Source organism: Aspergillus fijiensis, assembly GCF_003184825.1.
Source record: "Aspergillus fijiensis CBS 313.89 unplaced genomic scaffold BO72scaffold_60, whole genome shotgun sequence".
NCBI lineage: Eukaryota > Fungi > Ascomycota > Eurotiomycetes > Eurotiales > Aspergillaceae > Aspergillus > Aspergillus fijiensis.
This window is the reverse complement of record NW_024469036.1, coordinates 143,290-159,858: the sequence shown is the minus strand read 5'-3', so window position 1 is coordinate 159,858 and position 16,569 is coordinate 143,290. Positions and strand designations below refer to the sequence as shown.

The 16,569-nt window shown below is 54.0% G+C and overlaps 6 protein-coding genes across 6 annotated transcripts; 3 read left to right on the top strand and 3 right to left on the bottom strand.

The window, feature by feature from the left end:
* Positions 1-21: 21 nt before the first annotated feature.
* BO72DRAFT_451792 (CDP-diacylglycerol--glycerol-3-phosphate 3-phosphatidyltransferase) lies at positions 22-1,922 on the bottom strand. Its single transcript, XM_040945579.1, has 3 exons — positions 1,619-1,922; positions 1,177-1,529; positions 22-1,121 (listed from the first exon to the last, which is right to left on the bottom strand). The coding sequence occupies exons 1-3, from the start codon at positions 1,868-1,870 to the stop codon at positions 119-121; spliced, it is 1,608 nt and encodes a 535-aa protein (XP_040797430.1). The 5' UTR covers positions 1,871-1,922; the 3' UTR covers positions 22-118.
* Positions 1,923-2,079: 157 nt separating this feature from the next.
* On the top strand, positions 2,080-3,056 carry BO72DRAFT_451791 (complex I NDUFA12 subunit family protein). Its single transcript, XM_040945578.1, has 7 exons — positions 2,080-2,195; positions 2,260-2,280; positions 2,365-2,371; positions 2,440-2,520; positions 2,576-2,639; positions 2,707-2,844; positions 2,906-3,056. The coding sequence occupies exons 1-7, from the start codon at positions 2,145-2,147 to the stop codon at positions 2,952-2,954; spliced, it is 411 nt and encodes a 136-aa protein (XP_040797429.1). The 5' UTR covers positions 2,080-2,144; the 3' UTR covers positions 2,955-3,056.
* Positions 2,996-7,148, bottom strand: BO72DRAFT_451789 (putative filamentation protein (Rhf1)). The gene is made up of 5 exons (XM_040945577.1): positions 6,963-7,148; positions 6,748-6,871; positions 6,344-6,673; positions 5,662-6,281; positions 2,996-5,585 (listed from the first exon to the last, which is right to left on the bottom strand). The coding sequence occupies exons 1-5, from the start codon at positions 6,966-6,968 to the stop codon at positions 3,192-3,194; spliced, it is 3,474 nt and encodes a 1,157-aa protein (XP_040797428.1). The 5' UTR covers positions 6,969-7,148; the 3' UTR covers positions 2,996-3,191.
* A 298-nt stretch (positions 7,149-7,446) lies between these two features.
* Positions 7,447-9,878, top strand: BO72DRAFT_471681 (uncharacterized protein; the record flags this gene model as incomplete). The annotated part of the gene is made up of 2 exons (XM_040947100.1): positions 7,447-7,782; positions 7,851-9,878. 2 exons carry the CDS (start codon positions 7,447-7,449, stop codon positions 9,876-9,878), a joined length of 2,364 nt encoding a protein of 787 aa, XP_040797427.1.
* A 153-nt stretch (positions 9,879-10,031) lies between these two features.
* BO72DRAFT_244011 (wax synthase family protein) lies at positions 10,032-12,017 on the bottom strand. Its single transcript, XM_040939947.1, has one exon. The coding sequence runs from the start codon at positions 11,786-11,788 to the stop codon at positions 10,184-10,186; it is 1,605 nt and encodes a 534-aa protein (XP_040797426.1). The 5' UTR covers positions 11,789-12,017; the 3' UTR covers positions 10,032-10,183.
* Positions 12,018-13,173: 1,156 nt separating this feature from the next.
* BO72DRAFT_244014 (DEAD/DEAH box helicase) lies at positions 13,174-15,873 on the top strand. Its single transcript, XM_040939948.1, has 2 exons — positions 13,174-14,655; positions 14,713-15,873. The coding sequence occupies exons 1-2, from the start codon at positions 13,319-13,321 to the stop codon at positions 15,692-15,694; spliced, it is 2,319 nt and encodes a 772-aa protein (XP_040797425.1). The 5' UTR covers positions 13,174-13,318; the 3' UTR covers positions 15,695-15,873.
* Positions 15,874-16,569: the final 696 nt, after the last annotated feature.

Here is a 16,569-nt window from a genome sequence, read left to right as displayed (position 1 = left end):
ATACAGAGGCAACACACCCGCATAATAGTTCATGTAATCATTATACAGTGGACGACATCATTTATACATATACATACATCAAGTGCCGAAAAGGGGGTATACAAAAAGTCTATCATCTCTAAAAAGCCCCTCCCACCTTCTCAGTGATCCACATGGCCAGACGAACCTTCCAGCTCACCCGCCGTTCCGTGCGCCGCAGATCCTCCCGAGAGATGGCCTTGGAATCCTTCTGCAGCCAGTCCGTCTCGGCGCCGAGTCGGCGTTTGAGCGTCTGGTTTCCCGTAACGACCACCGCACCCACTTCCAGATCCAGACTGTAGCTGCGCTTGGTGTAGTTGCTGCTGCCGACAAATGTCAAGCTGGGATATTCCTCCCGGGGCAGGGTAATCCACAGACCCTTGGCGTGGTAGGTCCAGCCACCAGGCTCCCCGACGGTGCCCCTGCGCCATTCCTTGAGCTGGACGGAATCCGTGCGCTTGGCCAAGGCGACCTGGTCGAGGAACTTGGCGGAGAGATGCGTATATGCCGCGGGGAGCATACCAGAAATGCCCGAGGACCCATAGAAGCCGTTGGCCCACGGGGAGGCTGTGAGCACGGTCCCGCGGGTGCTGATCGCGGTGTGTGACGGCGAGGTGCTGGCAATCAAGAGGGAGGAGAGGACAGGGTGGATGTTGAAGTACCCCGCTGTGAAGAGCCAGCGGGCACCGGAGAAGGCGGTAGAGGTCGAGAGAAGACGGAGGATGGAGGTAACGGCTGGGAATTCCGTCGAGGTGTCCGGATTTAACAGGGAGGTGAACTGGGCCACCGGGTAGACGTAGGCATGAGTGGAAGTCTTGGGCTCAAGTGCTTTCTGGGTGTCGATGTTGGGATGGAAGAAGGGCTTTAGGAATGTCGAGGAATACGCGATGAACTTCTGCGGGTCGTCCAGAGGACAAGGAGCACCATTGGCCTTCGGCCAGTCCAAGAGGTATCCGGCGGCGTTGTGCGGATCCGGGAGCACTTGGAAGCTGAGACTGCAGACGGCGTGGTGGATGCTGGCATAGTAGTCAGCGAGCTCTTTCGAGCTGAAGACGTGGTATCGATCCAGGCGGTTCGTGAAGTAGTCGTTGGACAGGTTTGCGCTACGCTTGCAATCAGTAATTGGGCCTGTGCACGTCAGGAACACATATAGCATACCCTGAGAGGATAATCTCATCGTCGAAGCCATACAGCTTCATGTGTTGCAGACCCCATCCCTCGTTGATCCTGCGGGGAATCCATTTCTTCTTGAGACCCGTCAAGTTTGGAGTATGGAACATTCGGATCTCGACACGTTCAGGTCCATGGTTTGTAACGAGCGAAGCGAGGAGCGATGCGCATGAGGGGTCCGGCGACTCGCGGGTTCCTCGAAGGCAGTCGGTGAGAATGGAGACCTTGAGGTCGGGGTTTTCCCGCAGCGCTTGGTCCAGAGTTGCGATCAACTCATGCTCAGTCTTGCCGATGTACAAGGTCGAGAGGTAGATGCGTCGTTTGGCATTGCGGATCTTGCTCTATATATACGAGAATGTCTTGATCTTAGTCCCTCCACGCTCTCCTCTGGCGCATCCAATCCTGACTTGACTCAATGATCCAATCATACCTTAAGGGTGCTGTAGAAGCTGGCAGGGGAGTCCAGGATTTCAATCCTCTCGGCACTGATCTCGAAGCAAGGTGAAATCCGATCCAGCTCGGTGGTGATACTGCCCAACGGCGAAGCGGCCGAGGGCACAGTCGAATGGGCGCTGGCATGGGAGGAATGGGCCGAGAATCTGCGCTCGCAAAGAAGATTCCTCCGCGCAGCAGGTCGGCGCACCGCACACCGAAGGGCATTGCCCCCAATCCGTCCGAACATCCTCCAAGTCGTTTGTTCTGGCAACAGAAAACAAGAAAACTGGGGAATCCGGAGGACAATTGGGGCTGTCGCGAGCGGGAATCGGGAAAGATAACAGAAGCAACGGGGTGTGCAAACTCCGCAAACACCACCAGTTAAGCTAAACCGGATCGGGCGGGCGGGCAACTCCCGCCGGCGATGCAAGAAGACGGAGTCGACGACGACGCCGACGAAACCACCTGCTTGCTTTGTTTCAGTCCATTGGCGTTTGACGGCTCCCACACATCTATTCAAAATGTCGACTATTCTTCGTACGCTGCGCAACTTGCGGCGCATTGGCTTCAAGGTGAGAATCGAGGTGCCCACAATCGCTTCATAGGACCTCCTTGCTAACTTCCATCTTCGCACAGGAATATGGCCACCAGATGAACGTATGTACCCCTCGGAGGGCCGGAGATGCCGAGTTCGAATAGAAAAGGCACTGACGTTGCGTTTGATTGCTACGATGAATATAGTATATTGGTAGGTTCGCCGCGCTGAGGACGAATCCAGCCGCAAGAAATAAATGTCTGACGCAATGGCACCTGCAGGTGATACCAAGGCCGGTACCTTGATTGGCACTGATCGTTACGGAAACAAGTTCTACGAGAACATGGAGGAGGAGCTTCCTCGTGAGTGAAGTCGGAAGCTGATCCTGTCGAAAAGCTTTTGTTGACGGTCGTCTAGTCCGTACGCGCTGGGTGGATTACAAGGAGCACGAATACGACCCCTCTCAGATCGAGCCCGGATGGTGAGTATCTGGCTTTTCCTGACTTGAGTCTGCAGCGGCGCAATCTCATTTCTGACTCCGAAAAAAGGCACGCTTGGATCTCCTACATGGTCGATGCCCCCCCTACAGTAGACAGGGCCCTGCAGACTGGCGTCCGCGCTTGGGAGCTGCCTGAACACAGACCCACCCTGACCCTGAGCCGCGCTGCTTTCAAGACCTACTCGACGTGAGTTAACTTCGGCTGTAATCTGCGTGAATGAACCGGTGTACTAATCCGATGATTTCAGTACCCGCCCTAAGTACTCTGCTTGGACCCCCGTTGCGGCTCCCCGGTAGATCTACCGATCACCTAGCTCTATTGTTCCATGCCTTGGACTTGATGTGTACATAAAGATGTCTTGTTTTCCACTTCAAAACTATTAACCGTTTCCCCAGTTAGTCTATGTCTCTTCCACTTGCAAGCTCTATATAGTTGTTATCGTCTATACACCAAGATCACCGAGGTATCATATTAAGCGAACCAGCAAAGGAAAAGGAAAAATTGGCGCCTGCCGTAGACCTAGATACACATGTTCAGAGTACATATATACCAGAGCCGATGCTGGACCAGTGTCGAATGGGACGGCGATCTTCTAATTCGATGCACCACCAGAGCACCTCTTTCAGTTTTTCAGTCTGCCCCCCTGCTTCATATGCCCGAGAGAGTGCATACCAAGCTTCGCTGTTGTCCCAAGAGCTGCCTAATTTTGTCAACCCGGATAGCAGGCCAAAGGCTCGCTCCCGCGCTGCGATGCGGTTGAGAAGTTGAGGCTCTTCCTCCTTTTCAGCCTCAGCAGACCCTGCCTTTGCATCCGTGGGAAGAGTTGCCGCAGCATGGTTTAATTGCTTTCTGGGCTCGCTGAGAGGGGCAGACAGAGGAAACATGGAGGGGTCGAGTTCAATGCCTGGTCTTGGAGGCTCCAGAGGGATTTTTCGATCGAAGATGTCGAGAAGTAGGTTGGATAGGCCGATCGTGGCTTTCGGATGATTCAGTTCATGTCGAAGAGCCTTCTCAAAGTGTTCCATGGCTTCATGTGGACGCTCCTGTGCGTTTGACAGAAGGCCCCGCTCCGCGTAAAGGTCGGCCCAGAGGTCCTGGCAGCTCTTGGGACAGCCCCATCCCCGTTCACGGAACGCCCGTGCGGATGATTCCTGAAAAGCCACAAGGCTCTCGAAGTGCGTGATGTGCTTGGATGCTTCTTCGCATGCTTCGTGTGCGTCGTCAAACGATGACGCGCGACGATAGAGTCCAGCTATAAGTAGCCAGATGTTGACAAGTATAGAGAGAGCGTGCTTCTGGGATTGAACTGGTGGGACCTTGGTCACAGCTCTGGTGGGTGAGTCAAATGCATAGGATAGAGGTAGTCGAGTGTCTTGTACAGGCGGCTGATTGGGGTGTCCAATTGGAGGGGGTTGTTGATTGTGCTTAATGTTATGAGGTATGGACCCCAGCGGCTGTCGGGCGGTTGACGGTTGAGCAGCTGTATCAGTGACTGCCATTCGAACCATATCTGGAGAGGGCGGCTGAGGCGCAGCATCAGGACCAGCCTGAGCTGCGTTCTTGCCGATCACTGGATTGTGATCCTGGTCTTGCACGACATCCGGTTTCTGGAGGGTATTGCTCCTAGATCGCAGTTTCCGAGATCCAGACCCTGCAACGGCTTGCTTTGCGGCAGAAGCATCGTTAGTGACTTGTATGGCGGGTGCCGCATCGCCGCGATCAAGGTGAGGGAGTGCATGGCCATCGGCCTTTAATTCAGGAGCAGTTTCTCCTCTCGCACGATGTCCACGGTGCCGTCCAAAGATACTTCCCCGGAGACTCTTCACTGTCCCAGAAGAGCTCTTAGGTGGTGCAAGATGGTCAGCCGGTGCATTACTAGGTTTTGTCTCCGTTTCAAGGCGCAACGATCCGAATAAGGTGGCAAAAAGGCTGAGAAGCTGTTCGCTGTGGTTCAAAGCGTTCTCGGGCCCCTCGAGGAGCTCAACGAACGCGAGCTGCGTCATGCGAGTCTCAATGATGCGTTCCTTCTCCCTGTCGCGCAATTGATCTATTAGAGCATGGGTCAACCCAGTGACTGCCTGCTCCTGGAAGTTATGATTATTCTTCTGTGGCCGTCTGTCGCTGTGTGCTAAGGAGGTAATTGTAGCAGGGAACTGCTCAAAAGCGGCTTCACAGGAGCGCTCGGCAATGTCGAAATCTTCCTTCGCACTAAGAAGCAGAGCGAGTAGATGCCAAAGGGGAACAAGTTCCCGTTCGCGAGTAAAGTCGGCCGATCCGGCTCGTGGCTGTGGATCTGATGTCAAGGCCGACCGGACATACTCAACAGCACTATCGATGTCCCTGTCTTCGGCCAACAACAGAGCTAGAGTGTAAAGCGAGGACCGGTTGAATTCGTCTTCAAGCTCCGGTGCCAAACTTTTGTCAAGGTAATCAATTGCCTCCGCGCGAATATCGTCGCGGTCCTCAGTAAAGGGCGTCCAGTAAGCCCAGTTGGCCAGTCCTATGCCAATACCTCTATAAGCTGCGGCAAGATCCAGCGGAGAAACCACCTGGGAGCTAGCTGAGTTCGTTTGTTGCATGATAACGATGGCACCATTCTCCTGGTCTTTGTTTTCTTGGACATGCTTTGCGACAAACTTCTTCAGTACCTTTGTTAGGTCTCTTGCTTTTTCGGCTTCTTTGTCGGAGCCGAAGCAGCACAGCATGGTCACACCCTCCGCGATGGTGCGAAGCAGGTTACCATCATTCTCCAGCTCTCCGGACTCCGCCCCTTTCTCGGCCCTCTCTTTAGCACTAGTCACAATTTCTATGTAGGAGTCAAGCGCTTTGATAGCAAGAACAGAGTCACCCAAGGCACAATGAACATGAAATAGACGTCGAAGAATCAAGTGCGAATGATACGTCTTGGTCGCAGCACGATAAAGGATCTGTTACGACAGAGTTAGCATGCTTGCTCGTTTGCTTTGTAGCCCTGTCGCCCCTGGTTCCATGGTGAAAACATACATCGAGGACGTTTCTGCCGACAGCATTTTGGCCTCCTTCCCCGAGCTCTTCATCCGTCCAGTCGGGCCCACCAAGCACCTGCCAGTTGGAGATCACTTCTTCAACCCATTCTTCAACCTGCGGGTTGCTGGAATTGGCGGAAGGGAACTTCGTCTCACGAAGAAGATTCGCCTCGTAGACAGCTTCTACGCGTCGGATTTCGCTAGCCAATTGTGGGCGTTCAGGTCCGTTGGTGGAAGGGCTATATGGCACTCCATGTCGCAGGATCGCCGTCAGGAGCTGGTAATACGACTTCCAAAGTGATGACCGGAGTACTGCTTCAGTAGAATTGTTCGTATGCACTGTCTGAGAAGCAGTCGCTTGCTTGCTATTAGGATGAGAAGCCCACATTCGGAGAAATCCCAGCGCGGTCGTCACGGTTTGTGCATCGGTAGCGGCAATGTCGCGCAGAGCATCTTCCGCGGTGATGGAGGCGCCTTCAGCCAATAGCTTCTCCGACCAGTACAGAAATTGAGGATTGCTCAATGTGGAACCCTGCAGGTGGTTATTCAGCCATGGTGTGACCGATTCGAGAGTTTCTAGGGCATCACCGGCGTCCGACACCATGCGTTGCGAGGCAGCTATGCATGTATTAGCGCATTGCACGACAGTATTTGAATCTATCCGCAGTGAATGAACCCACCTTTCAAATAGCATGCTTTCACAAGGCAGGCCTGCGTCCACGGGGAGAGCTCTTCCCCCGCACTTTCGAGGTCATGGATTGTTTCAGTGAAATTGTCCGGAAACCGAGATGTTGCTAAGCTTGGTTCATTCAGTGCCCAGTGTACCCAACCCAGGCAAATTTGTGCTTGAAACACCTCCTGTTTAGGTCCTTCTGCTCGATTGACGGTAGATAGGAGGGACGGGACTAATTCATGGAGGCTGGAAGAGGTGGAGGTCGATCGGGGAGTTGATGCTTCTGTCTGGATATGCGATGCGATTTGGTATTCTGCGCTGGCAACCTCCAGAAGACCTGAGAGAGCGACACTCGTCAACTTATCTTCCGGCTAGTGATAATCATGGGTGCGAAGGGCAAGTTGGCATTACATGTCTTTTGCGGAGCATGCTTGGTCACCTTCCGGATCAATTCAGGAACCTCATCCCATTTGTCCTGGCAGCGCGCATTTTCCAGGGCAGAGATGTAGCGATGCCCCTTATCGGATTCTCGACCCTATCGTAAGGAGACAAGTAATCAGTAAAGTGTCTGTTTTGAGGGGGAGTGAGGGGGAGTGCCTGAAGCGGGTGTGTTCGTCGCTGCATACCGTCATGATCAAGCTAGGTGGGACACGGATGGAGAGGGGAAAGATAGCAAGAATGGAGGGGAGAGAGAGACAGGGAAAAGACAGGCAGGCAGGCAGACAGGCTCATAACAATGCAAATAATAAAGAATGAATGGAATGCCTCCTCGGAGGCAGCAGTTTAGTTAAAGGTGGTGGTAACTAACTAACTTAATGGAGCGGAATCAAGATTGAACTGACGCCAGCGATCATCAACCCGCCGGCCGATTAGGGGAAAGGAGACCCGCTCCCGGTAATATTGATGTACACTGTACGGAGTACTGTGTACTGTGTATTGTGTCTTTTGTTTTTTACCGTTCCGCGGTCCAGGCGGAGCTTCACCAAAAAATTTCCTAGACTCAATTTGGAGAACAGAAACACAAACCTAATCTTCTCAACTTTGCGACCTTCGCACTTCAATTGCTTCTTGCTCGCTTTGTGCTGCAAGGGTCGGTCGCTGTCGCTCACCATGGCTTATATGGCAATGTCACTTCATGCGGTCAACCACCGCCTGACCAATATCCCCGTCAAGCAGTTGCCTCCGCTCGCCTCATGTCTCGCAGCTTCACTAAGTAATTGCGGGGAGCTTTTGTCTACTCCGCAGAGCCAGAAGTCCAAGTCGGATGCGGACAATGCGGTCCAGGTGCATAAGCTTATGACCCGAGTGGCCAGTCTGCTGCAGGATCGAAGCGTTGAAGGACGCTGGACAGCGGTGGTTCTTGTCAAGGCGTTGGTGGAAGCCGGTCAATGGGAGGTTCTTCGTGGATGCGAACCGTTCGTCCGCGGTCTTATCGGGATCTTGAACGTAAGAAGCCCTCTTCCTGAATCTATGCTATTGTGGTCACTAACTGCATTGCTTTTGTCTTCTTCAAGAAACCCGATCCTGTTTCCACGAAGAAAATGGCCATCATCACCTTGACAAGGATCTTCCACCTGACCTACCAATACCCGACCCTCGTCCGCGAGATCACAACGCCGTCTCTTCCTGGCTTTATCACTGCGGCCTTGAACTTAATTTCTATCAAGCCATCCTCTGAGCCTACTCGGAAGCTGAAGCCTAATACCCCTTTCGTGGACATTGTTCTCAATTCATTCGCGGAGCTGATTGCAAGGCACCCGACAATCTTCCGACCCTTCACAGCGCAGATTCACAGTGTCCTCCAGGCCATCATTGGCTCGACTGAGCCAACGTACCCTGAGCCAATCTTAGATATTGCGCAGCAGCTGTTCGTCTCCCTGCATAACTGCGCCCCGAAGAACACCTCCGGCGAAGAATGGAAGAACGCCTGCCGGATGACTATTGCCTCTATTCATGCAACGTCCTCTTACGTCTTGAGAGCAGTCGTGGAACAGTGGGAGTCGGTCGACCCAGCGTTGCGCCAACTATCCATGCCGCAGAACTATAGCCAGGAGGTAGGAAATGGGCCTGACGCATTGGGCCTGGGTAGCTGGGAGGGCCTGCCTGCTGGTGTCAATCGGCTCGTCGTGCTTTTGCGCATGCTTTCCAAGTTCCTGGACACCGCTACAGCATCCACTGTGATCATTCCCCTGGGTTCGATCTTGGATCTTTGCGCACGCTTGAATATGGTGACGTACCCGTCTGACGGCGAGATCCAAGCCAACCAGCAGATTGGCCGAGCTGAAAGAGAGCACCTGCTTACGGAGCTGCCTCGCATTCATGCCGCTTGTCTCAGGCTACTCGTTGATCTTGTCAAATCATTTGGGACGGCTGTCATCCCTGTGGCACAGACCATTTTGGAGCAAGCTCTTTGGGTGTTTCGTGCTGAAAAGTTCAGTCGGGAAGTCCGCACGGCCGTCTACGACCTGCTGCGCGTCTTGCTACCCCACATGGGTCCATGCATGACCAAACAAGGTGTCTCTTCTTTGACAGCGGTGCTTCGTACCTGCTGCCACGACCTGTTGCCCCCTCTGAGCACCCAGACTGCGGCTACGGAGAAGCCTGACCCCAAGTCGAAGTCGAAGTCCAGTCAGGCTACTGTGAACGCGGACTCCTTCTTGAACCCTGGATTGAAGCCCGGGCGTCAGCTGAGCAGCTCTCCCACATTTACAAACCTCAAACAGGCCTCATCTGAGCTTCTCGTGGCTGTCCTGTCGCACACCTCGACCGAGCTCATCACCCCAGCCCTGCGCGCGGAGATCGACCGAACCATCATCATGACCTCCGACAAGAACGCGATGTTGGCTAGTGTTCTCAACCCCTTTGCTAACATGCAAGGCCGTGGCGTAGGCACAAGCATCATGCCTTTCCTGGCGCGCAGCTATTCCACCGAGATGGAAGTGGAGGCTCTCATTCGCCCGCGTATGCCCGTCTTGATGAACGGCCCCGGCGCCAATGGCTATAGCGTAGCCGATGATGATGACGATGAAGAAGAAGAGACGGACGCTGTGCTCGCGCCCCAAGCACCTACCGAAACGAGCGGCTTCCTCAAGCCCTCTGCCACCCCTAGTCTTCACCAGGATATGATGGACGTTGAAATGACCCCTTCATCTTCCAGCCCCTCCCTCAACAAGAGGAGTTATGCGCAGGACCCGGAGGTGCAGAGTCCTGCACCTTCTACCGCGACGGAGGGCGCGCAGAGCAAAAAGGTCCGAGTTGAGTCTCAAGAAACCAAGGTCCCTGCTCAACCTTCGCTGGGTGCCGCTTCGCCTGCTACATTCACGGGCACGGCTGCTATCTCTGTTCCCGCTTCTTCCATCACGGCGACCGCTGCTCCTAAGCCTGTTATTTCGATGACGGGACCTTCGGCTTCGGCCTCGGCCTCGGCGCCTCAGCCGCGTGCCGTTGTGGCCGCAGCCGAGACAGCGGGTGATGACGACAGTGACGATGAAATGCCCACCCTGAACATCGATCCGGATACGGATGACGAGGAGGATGAGTAAACGAAGGAAGTAGCAATATTAGTTGGTCGATTTAGGATAGGTCACTGCACGCTCGAGAGATACCAAAAAGCATTCTGTTTTCGATTCAGTCTGGTGGCCGTACTCGTACGCACTTGAATCGCGTATTTTTGTCGGAGTATTCATAACCGAGTAAGGAGAATTTGACATAACGAGAGGCCCAAATAAACGAGCCAAATTCTTGTGTTCTCTGTTCTCTGTTCTCGGTCTTCAATCGATCTATGTCATCTATCTAGAACTACCATGTACGCCAAACAGCTAGCCAAACTTGATCCCATATCTGGAAATCACACCACCCGCACCCCTCGGCCCCAATACGTCCCATCATCCCAATACCGAAACCAAGGGGAAGACCAACACCACCACCCCCGATCTTCCTCTCTCACCCCAATCCCCAGCCCGCGCAGCGGACTCACAGGCAACGGCTCCGTCAACCACAACCCACCTCTCGCGAAATCATCCGCAATAGCCGGCGCCGTAAGGTACAACCACCCGACCGCGAAGACCAAAGTCGCGGCGCGTCGCAACCCTCGGGGCAGGAGAGTTCGCTTGTTCGCGCCCAGCAGCCGCGGAACGAGGACGTGGGGGCCGACGCCCTGCACGATGAACCCCACGGCCTGGAGGATGAAGAAGCGGAACGGGCCGCGCGCGGGGCTGGTCTCGACAATCTGCGCGTAGCTGCCGCACGAGTGCACCAGGCCGCTGAGGCCGAAGGCGACGAAGGTGTAGACCAGCTGGCGGACGGCGGGACGGGCAACGGTGCGTGCGGGGAGGGGGAGGCGGGAGATGAGCCAGCGGCCCGTGGAGGTGAAGCCGACGCGGAAGAGCTGGTGCCACCATTTGCTCCAGCAGCCGATGAGGCCGTGGTCGAGGATGGAGGGGAGGAAGGGGCCGAAGGTGTCGCCGTACAGCCAGGCGGCGTCAAGGGGCACGGGGGTCACGGCGCGGGCCGCGTGGGGGAAGGCGAGGGCCAGGCCCCCGAAGATGAGGGGGTTGAAGGAGGTCACGAAGGCTAACGCGGCGTGGATGCCGAAGCCCGTCACCGCCAGACGGTAGAACCGGACCAGGCCGGGGACGGCGGCGAGGGAGGTGAACGGGTAGGGCGGCGCCAGGGCCATGTTCCCGTTGTACATGAAGTACGTGTCGCGGATCATGAGCAGCTTGATCAGATCCAGGGTGAGATAGGATCGGATGCAGAGCATCAAGGCTGAGCGCACACGGGCCCGGATGGCAGCAGTATCCGCCTGCTCCTCCTCTGCTTGCCTTATCTCGTCCGCACGGAAGGACGGATCTTTGGCTTTCAGCTGTGCGGAGGAGGGCAAGGGGCCGAGCGACGAGATGCGCCAGTTCCACTCTGGTCCCCGCATGCCGAATAACAAGCTTAGGACCCAACTCAGGCGCTGCGATAGTGCTTGCGGATACGGCTGCCATACCAGCCTTTCGATGTTTTGCTGTTGCGCGTGCTCTGTGGCGTTCGTCCTGTCCCTCTGCGTGGCGGAACCTTCCTTTGCCGACGAGGGTGCGGAAACCGTCGTCCTGACAATCCGTTGACATTCGCGCTCGGCGTTTCTGTACGCCAGCCAGACGGCGCACCAGATGAGCCACCATGCTGGCAGCAAGCCGCCCATATACCCGTAGCCCCCAAGGAGCATGCGTCGGTGGCGCAGAAAGTGGATGACGGTGCCGAAAATGCAAGCCAGTACGAAAAGCTGCACATAGCGGCCGCCATTGCGCCGCGGAATCAGGAGCGCCGGGACAGGAAGCAAGAGAAGGGCAATCAGTTGCCAGAGAAAAACTGGCTTCGCCTCGCCATTCTGGATGAGCGATTCGTACTGACTATGGTAGTCTTCGACGAGTTGGCGGTAGAAAGGAATGGGAGGGGTGGCGGCCATAGGAGGATCGCAAGTCGATCAGAAACGACAACCACGAGAGAAGATGTACCCTATAGTTATATATATGCAGCGCAAAAGACGTCCTGAGAAAGTGAGACTAGATTGTTGATTCAATTCGACTGGCAGTTGAAGCTGTTTAGTAATCCGATAATCGACACTGCCTCAAATTCATGCCTGAACACGAAGCGGTGGAGTGGTGGGACTGCTGAACCTGCTGAATCCCACAAGGTGCTGTACCAGAGTTTGTACTGTATATATCCTAGAGATAGAAATCCAGGTGTATAGGGAAAAGGTTATACTATGTATCCATGGTCAAATAATGCTATGGGACAGCAAATTCGGAGGTAAGTGGTGGGATCGACTCTCGGGGGCAAAGGGACTGAAAAAAAGGCGGATCCCTCAATAGTTCGTCACCGAATTACGAGGTGGGCGATGATTGATTCGCCAACGCAAGGGTATGATTCAGTCCCGGTCTTTCTCTTCAAGTCCTTTTGATTTGCTTTTTTTTTCTGAGCATTTCCCATGCATTTCGAAGCATGATAACCCCACCCCCTTGTTGCGTGCTGCACTCCTTACCACCTGTCAACTGTGCATTATGCGGAGTAGACAAGCTGCTAAACGAAGGTCAGCGATATGCGGGATGTTATGCAGATTTGGCATTTCTGCGGATTCGAGTGACTCTTATCTATCCAGATCATGATTGAGTTTTTGCCCCATTCACTTCTACTCAGTAACAGAAGACAGAGTGCTGGATCTGTTGATAGACTGACATCATGTTTCTCAGTCGGCAACTGGCGGGAGTCCGGGGCAATGTCACATGTTCATTGGTCACATGGGCGCGTGTCTTTCCGCGTCATCGAAGCGAGAGATCCATTGCTGTTATTGATCAATTCCACTACACTAACTTACTAGGTACGGTAGTGTATAACATCAGCACCTGATTTCGAAACATCGACCACGGGAAATTTTCCGGCGCTTGGCCAGGTACCCATTTCTATCATGGGCCTTCATCCGGAGAAGCGGGGTATCGATTATACTGACTTCGCCGACAGCAGCCCGTATGCGCGTTTCAAGTCGGCGCGTACCAGCTTCGGGCAGCGCTTTGGTGAGGAAACAGCCTATGTCCCTCTTGGCCAAGCATCGCAATCCTTCAACGGAAACGAAGAGGACGACGACGCCCAGGCTGCTGATCTGGTTCAAAGCAGTCAAGATGTAGAGGAATCCGGTTCGTTGCTGCATTACGGCGACCTAAACACGAAGATTGTGGGCGTGCGCTACTACAGAGGGCATGCCACCATTGGCGAGCATGTGATCATCAAACGAGAGCCTTCGAATCAGTACGATAGAAACGCGATTCGAGTTGACAACGTGATGGGCAACCAGATTGGTCACATTCCGAGAACCATGGCAGCCAAGCTGGCAAAGTATCTGGTACGCTGCGCAAAGTGCTGTACATGCGAGTGTAGCTCCGGCGTTGGCGATCTGCTAAAACCTCGCATATAGGATGAGCGGTCTTTGCTCGTTGAAGGCATGCTGACAGGTGTCATTGGCGCTTATGACTGTCCCGTCGTGCTGAGACTCTACGGCACGAGTAATCCTGAGCTCCGACGCGCTCTCAAAAGCAGCATGGAAGCGGACAGGTTGCCTTTGAATGGCATCAGACAAAGGGAGCGGGAGGAGAGTAAACGGCAGAAAGAGCGTGAGAAGGCCGAGAAGCAAGCGGCCAAGCTGGCTCGTGCCATGGCAAAGAGCAAAAAGGATGAGGAGTGGCAGCTTTCAAGTAATATGGGCTACTCAAATCTCTACTCCGGGGAAGGTGACCTGGATCTCGAGAACCAGGAAAGTCTTGAAGAGCTCATTGGACAAAGCAGCACCTTCAACCCTCGCGATATCGGTCAATTGAATGAAGACTTTGGCATCAAAGAAGCTGACTTAGAAAAGATGTCCATGGCCGAAAATCCAGATGCTCTAGCTACACAGCTTCTACCATATCAGCGCCAGGGGTTGGCTTGGATGATTGCTCAGGAGAACCCGGTACCTCCTGCAGCTGGATCTGCGGAGGTTGTGCAATTGTGGAAGAGGAATGGCAACAAATTCACCAACATCGCTACCAATTACTCTACCTCACAGACGCCCCCTCTGGCCAGTGGTGGTATCCTGGCTGATGACATGGGCCTTGGCAAGACGATTCAGATCATCTCTTTGATCCTCGCAAACTCCCAGCCCAAGACTCCAGCCTCTTCTAAAGCCACTTTGATCATCTCCCCAGTGGGCGTGATGAGCAATTGGAAGAACCAGGCACAGGATCACACTCACAGCGACCGAGCCCCTAATGTGCATGTCTACCATGGTCAAGGGAAGAAGGAGGCCGCCAACCTCGATCAGTATGATATCGTCATCACAAGCTATGGTGCTTTGGCTATGGAGTACAACCCGAATGCCAAAGCGCCTCCGAAGAAGGGGCTATTCTCGCTCCAATGGCGTCGTGTAGTCCTTGACGAGGGTCATACGATTCGCAATCCACGTTCTAAAGGTTCTATTGCGGCGTGTAACCTGAGGGCAGACTCGCGCTGGACGCTTACAGGAACCCCTATCGTAAATACCCTCAAGGACCTTTACTCCCAAGTTCGCTTCCTCCGACTCACCGGTGGCCTTGAGGACATGTCTGTGTTCAACAGCGTTCTCGTTCGGCCTCTTATGTCTGAAGATCCCAATGCTCGTTTGCTACTACAAGCTCTGATGAGCACACTCTGCTTGCGCCGTCGGAAGGATATGAACTTCGTGAATTTGCGTCTTCCTCCGCTCACTTCCCGGGTCCTACGTATCAAATTCCATTCGCACGAGCAAGAGAAATATGACATGCTCCAGTATGTTTCACCACGGGCTTTTTTTCCCACTGTTTCTGGCTCACTAACAATTCCCAGGTCTGAGGCGCAAGGCATGCTCATAGATTTCAAATCGAAGGACAAAGGCGGCGCCACATATTCTCACCTTCTCGAAGTCATCCTCCGTCTGCGACAAGTCTGCAACCACTGGGCGCTTTGCAAGAACCGCATTGACAAACTAGCGGAGTTCCTCGAGAAGAACAAGGTCGTTCCCTTGACCCCAGAAAACATCAAAACGCTTCAAGATGTCCTGCAAATCCGCATTGAAAGTCAAGATTCCTGCCCCATCTGTCTCGACCCCATACAGCAAGAACAACCCGTGATCACCGCCTGCGCTCACTCCTTTTGCCGGAAGTGCATCGAAGAAGTGATCGACCGCCAACACAAGTGCCCCATGTGTCGCGCCGACATCGAAGACACAACAACGCTCGTCTCCCCCGCCGCGGAGATGGGTGAAAGCACGGACACCGTCGTCGCCGACCCCGACAACCCCAGCAGTAAGATTGAAGCCTTGGTCAAGATCCTCACCGCGAAGGGCCAGGCTGCCGACACCAAAACCGTGGTCTTCAGCCAGTGGACCTCGTTCCTAGATCTGGTGGAGCCCCACCTCCAACGCCACGGGATTGGCTTCGCGCGTATCGACGGCAAGATGAACTCCCTCGCGCGCGACAACTCCACAACCCGTTTCTCCACCGACCCCGAATGCACTGTCCTGCTCGCCAGTCTGAGCGTCTGTAGCGTCGGTCTGAACCTTGTTGCCGCCAACCAGGCCATCCTCGCCGACAGTTGGTGGGCGCCCGCCATCGAAGACCAGGCCGTGGACCGTGTCTACCGGCTGGGCCAGAAGCGTGAGACCACGGTCTGGCGCCTGGTCATGGAGGACAGTATCGAGGACCGTGTGCTGGCGATCCAGGACACGAAGCGCAAGCTGATGCTGGCGGCGTTCCGTGAGACGTCCACGAAGAAGAAGCTCGATGATAAGGCCACCAGGGTGGCGGACTTGGAGTCGCTTCTGAAGTAGTGAAAGGGTGTTTGTTGTGCTGTACTGTCATATGACTAGAGTTTGAGGCCATTAAACACATAGCCTCATTTCTGCCCTCCGCCTCGCTCGAAACTCAGTGCTCTGCCGCGGAATAGAGGATTTTAGGCATGTAGTTCTGGTTTCCGTGTACCCTGTTAGTGTTATTAGCCAACCAGCTCTGCGGACTTATCTTTCGGGATTTCTAGAAATTTGCCATGGTGTGTGAGGTATCACTGTTCCTTATTTGTGCACGGCAAAAGCACTTCATCTAGAGTAGGTCTCCTGTGCACCTCTCGAACACCGCACACCTTCCGAATATGCGCGTTTCCCGCCAATTCCCACACGAACAAAGCACGTATGCCAACGATTTCGACTGAGGGAAACCCCGCAATCAAAAAGGCTATCATGATTTTCCATTGCATATCAATTTCATCAATCCATTTCAAGGTTATGTTTTCAGTTATCGCTACCATCCTGTACGACCATCACAAAAAGAGAAAGGAAACAGTAACCTGGGTGCGAGCCGTGTTTGATGCAAATGCAGATGTGAAGTCAGTCTGTAAAAAGACAAAAGGAAAACCCCACAATCACTATGTCCCACCATGTCATACGTAACAGTTTCAACTGACCCAACTAACCGTGAAGAGTATCATTATTCGTTGACTAGAAGCAAGAAGAAAAAAGAGCGTTGAGAGGGAAACTTTGACCGCGACGCCGAGCAGTAGTACAAAAGAGCGACTCGACTCGAGTCGGCTTCACTCGACGCCATTTGATCCTGGAATTGTTGACAGAGGGTAGCGGTGGTAAGTGATGTACAAGAGTCCGGAAGAAAAATTTGTGCTGTGAAGGGTACTAGAAGTGACAGTAGAAAATAG

What these genes read in the sequence shown, in the direction of transcription:
- BO72DRAFT_451792 (XM_040945579.1), bottom strand. Translation starts at nt 1,870, where the DNA reads ATGTTCGGACGGATTGGGGGCAATGCCCTTCGGTGTGCGGTGCGCCGA. An exon ending in GCTTCTACAGCACCCTTAAG is followed by an intron (nt 1,530 to 1,618) that starts GTATGATTGGAT and finishes TCGTATATATAG; the next exon opens with AGCAAGATCCGCAATGCCAA. An exon ending in GATGAGATTATCCTCTCAGG is followed by an intron (nt 1,122 to 1,176) that starts GTATGCTATATG and finishes TTGCAAGCGTAG; the next exon opens with CGCAAACCTGTCCAACGACT.
- BO72DRAFT_244011 (XM_040939947.1), bottom strand. Translation starts at nt 11,788, where the DNA reads ATGGCCGCCACCCCTCCCATTCCTTTCTACCGCCAACTCGTCGAAGAC.
- BO72DRAFT_451789 (XM_040945577.1), bottom strand. An exon ending in GAAAGCATGCTATTTGAAAG is followed by an intron (nt 6,282 to 6,343) that starts GTGGGTTCATTC and finishes ATACATGCATAG; the next exon opens with CTGCCTCGCAACGCATGGTG. An exon ending in TCGGCAGAAACGTCCTCGAT is followed by an intron (nt 5,586 to 5,661) that starts GTATGTTTTCAC and finishes CTGTCGTAACAG; the next exon opens with ATCCTTTATCGTGCTGCGAC.
- BO72DRAFT_244014 (XM_040939948.1), top strand. Translation starts at nt 13,319, where the DNA reads ATGCTGACAGGTGTCATTGGCGCTTATGACTGTCCCGTCGTGCTGAGA. An exon ending in GAGAAATATGACATGCTCCA is followed by an intron (nt 14,656 to 14,712) that starts GTATGTTTCACC and finishes AACAATTCCCAG; the next exon opens with GTCTGAGGCGCAAGGCATGC.
- BO72DRAFT_451791 (XM_040945578.1), top strand. Translation starts at nt 2,145, where the DNA reads ATGTCGACTATTCTTCGTACGCTGCGCAACTTGCGGCGCATTGGCTTC. An exon ending in TGCGGCGCATTGGCTTCAAG is followed by an intron (nt 2,196 to 2,259) that starts GTGAGAATCGAG and finishes ATCTTCGCACAG; the next exon opens with GAATATGGCCACCAGATGAA. An exon ending in GCTTTCAAGACCTACTCGAC is followed by an intron (nt 2,845 to 2,905) that starts GTGAGTTAACTT and finishes CGATGATTTCAG; the next exon opens with TACCCGCCCTAAGTACTCTG.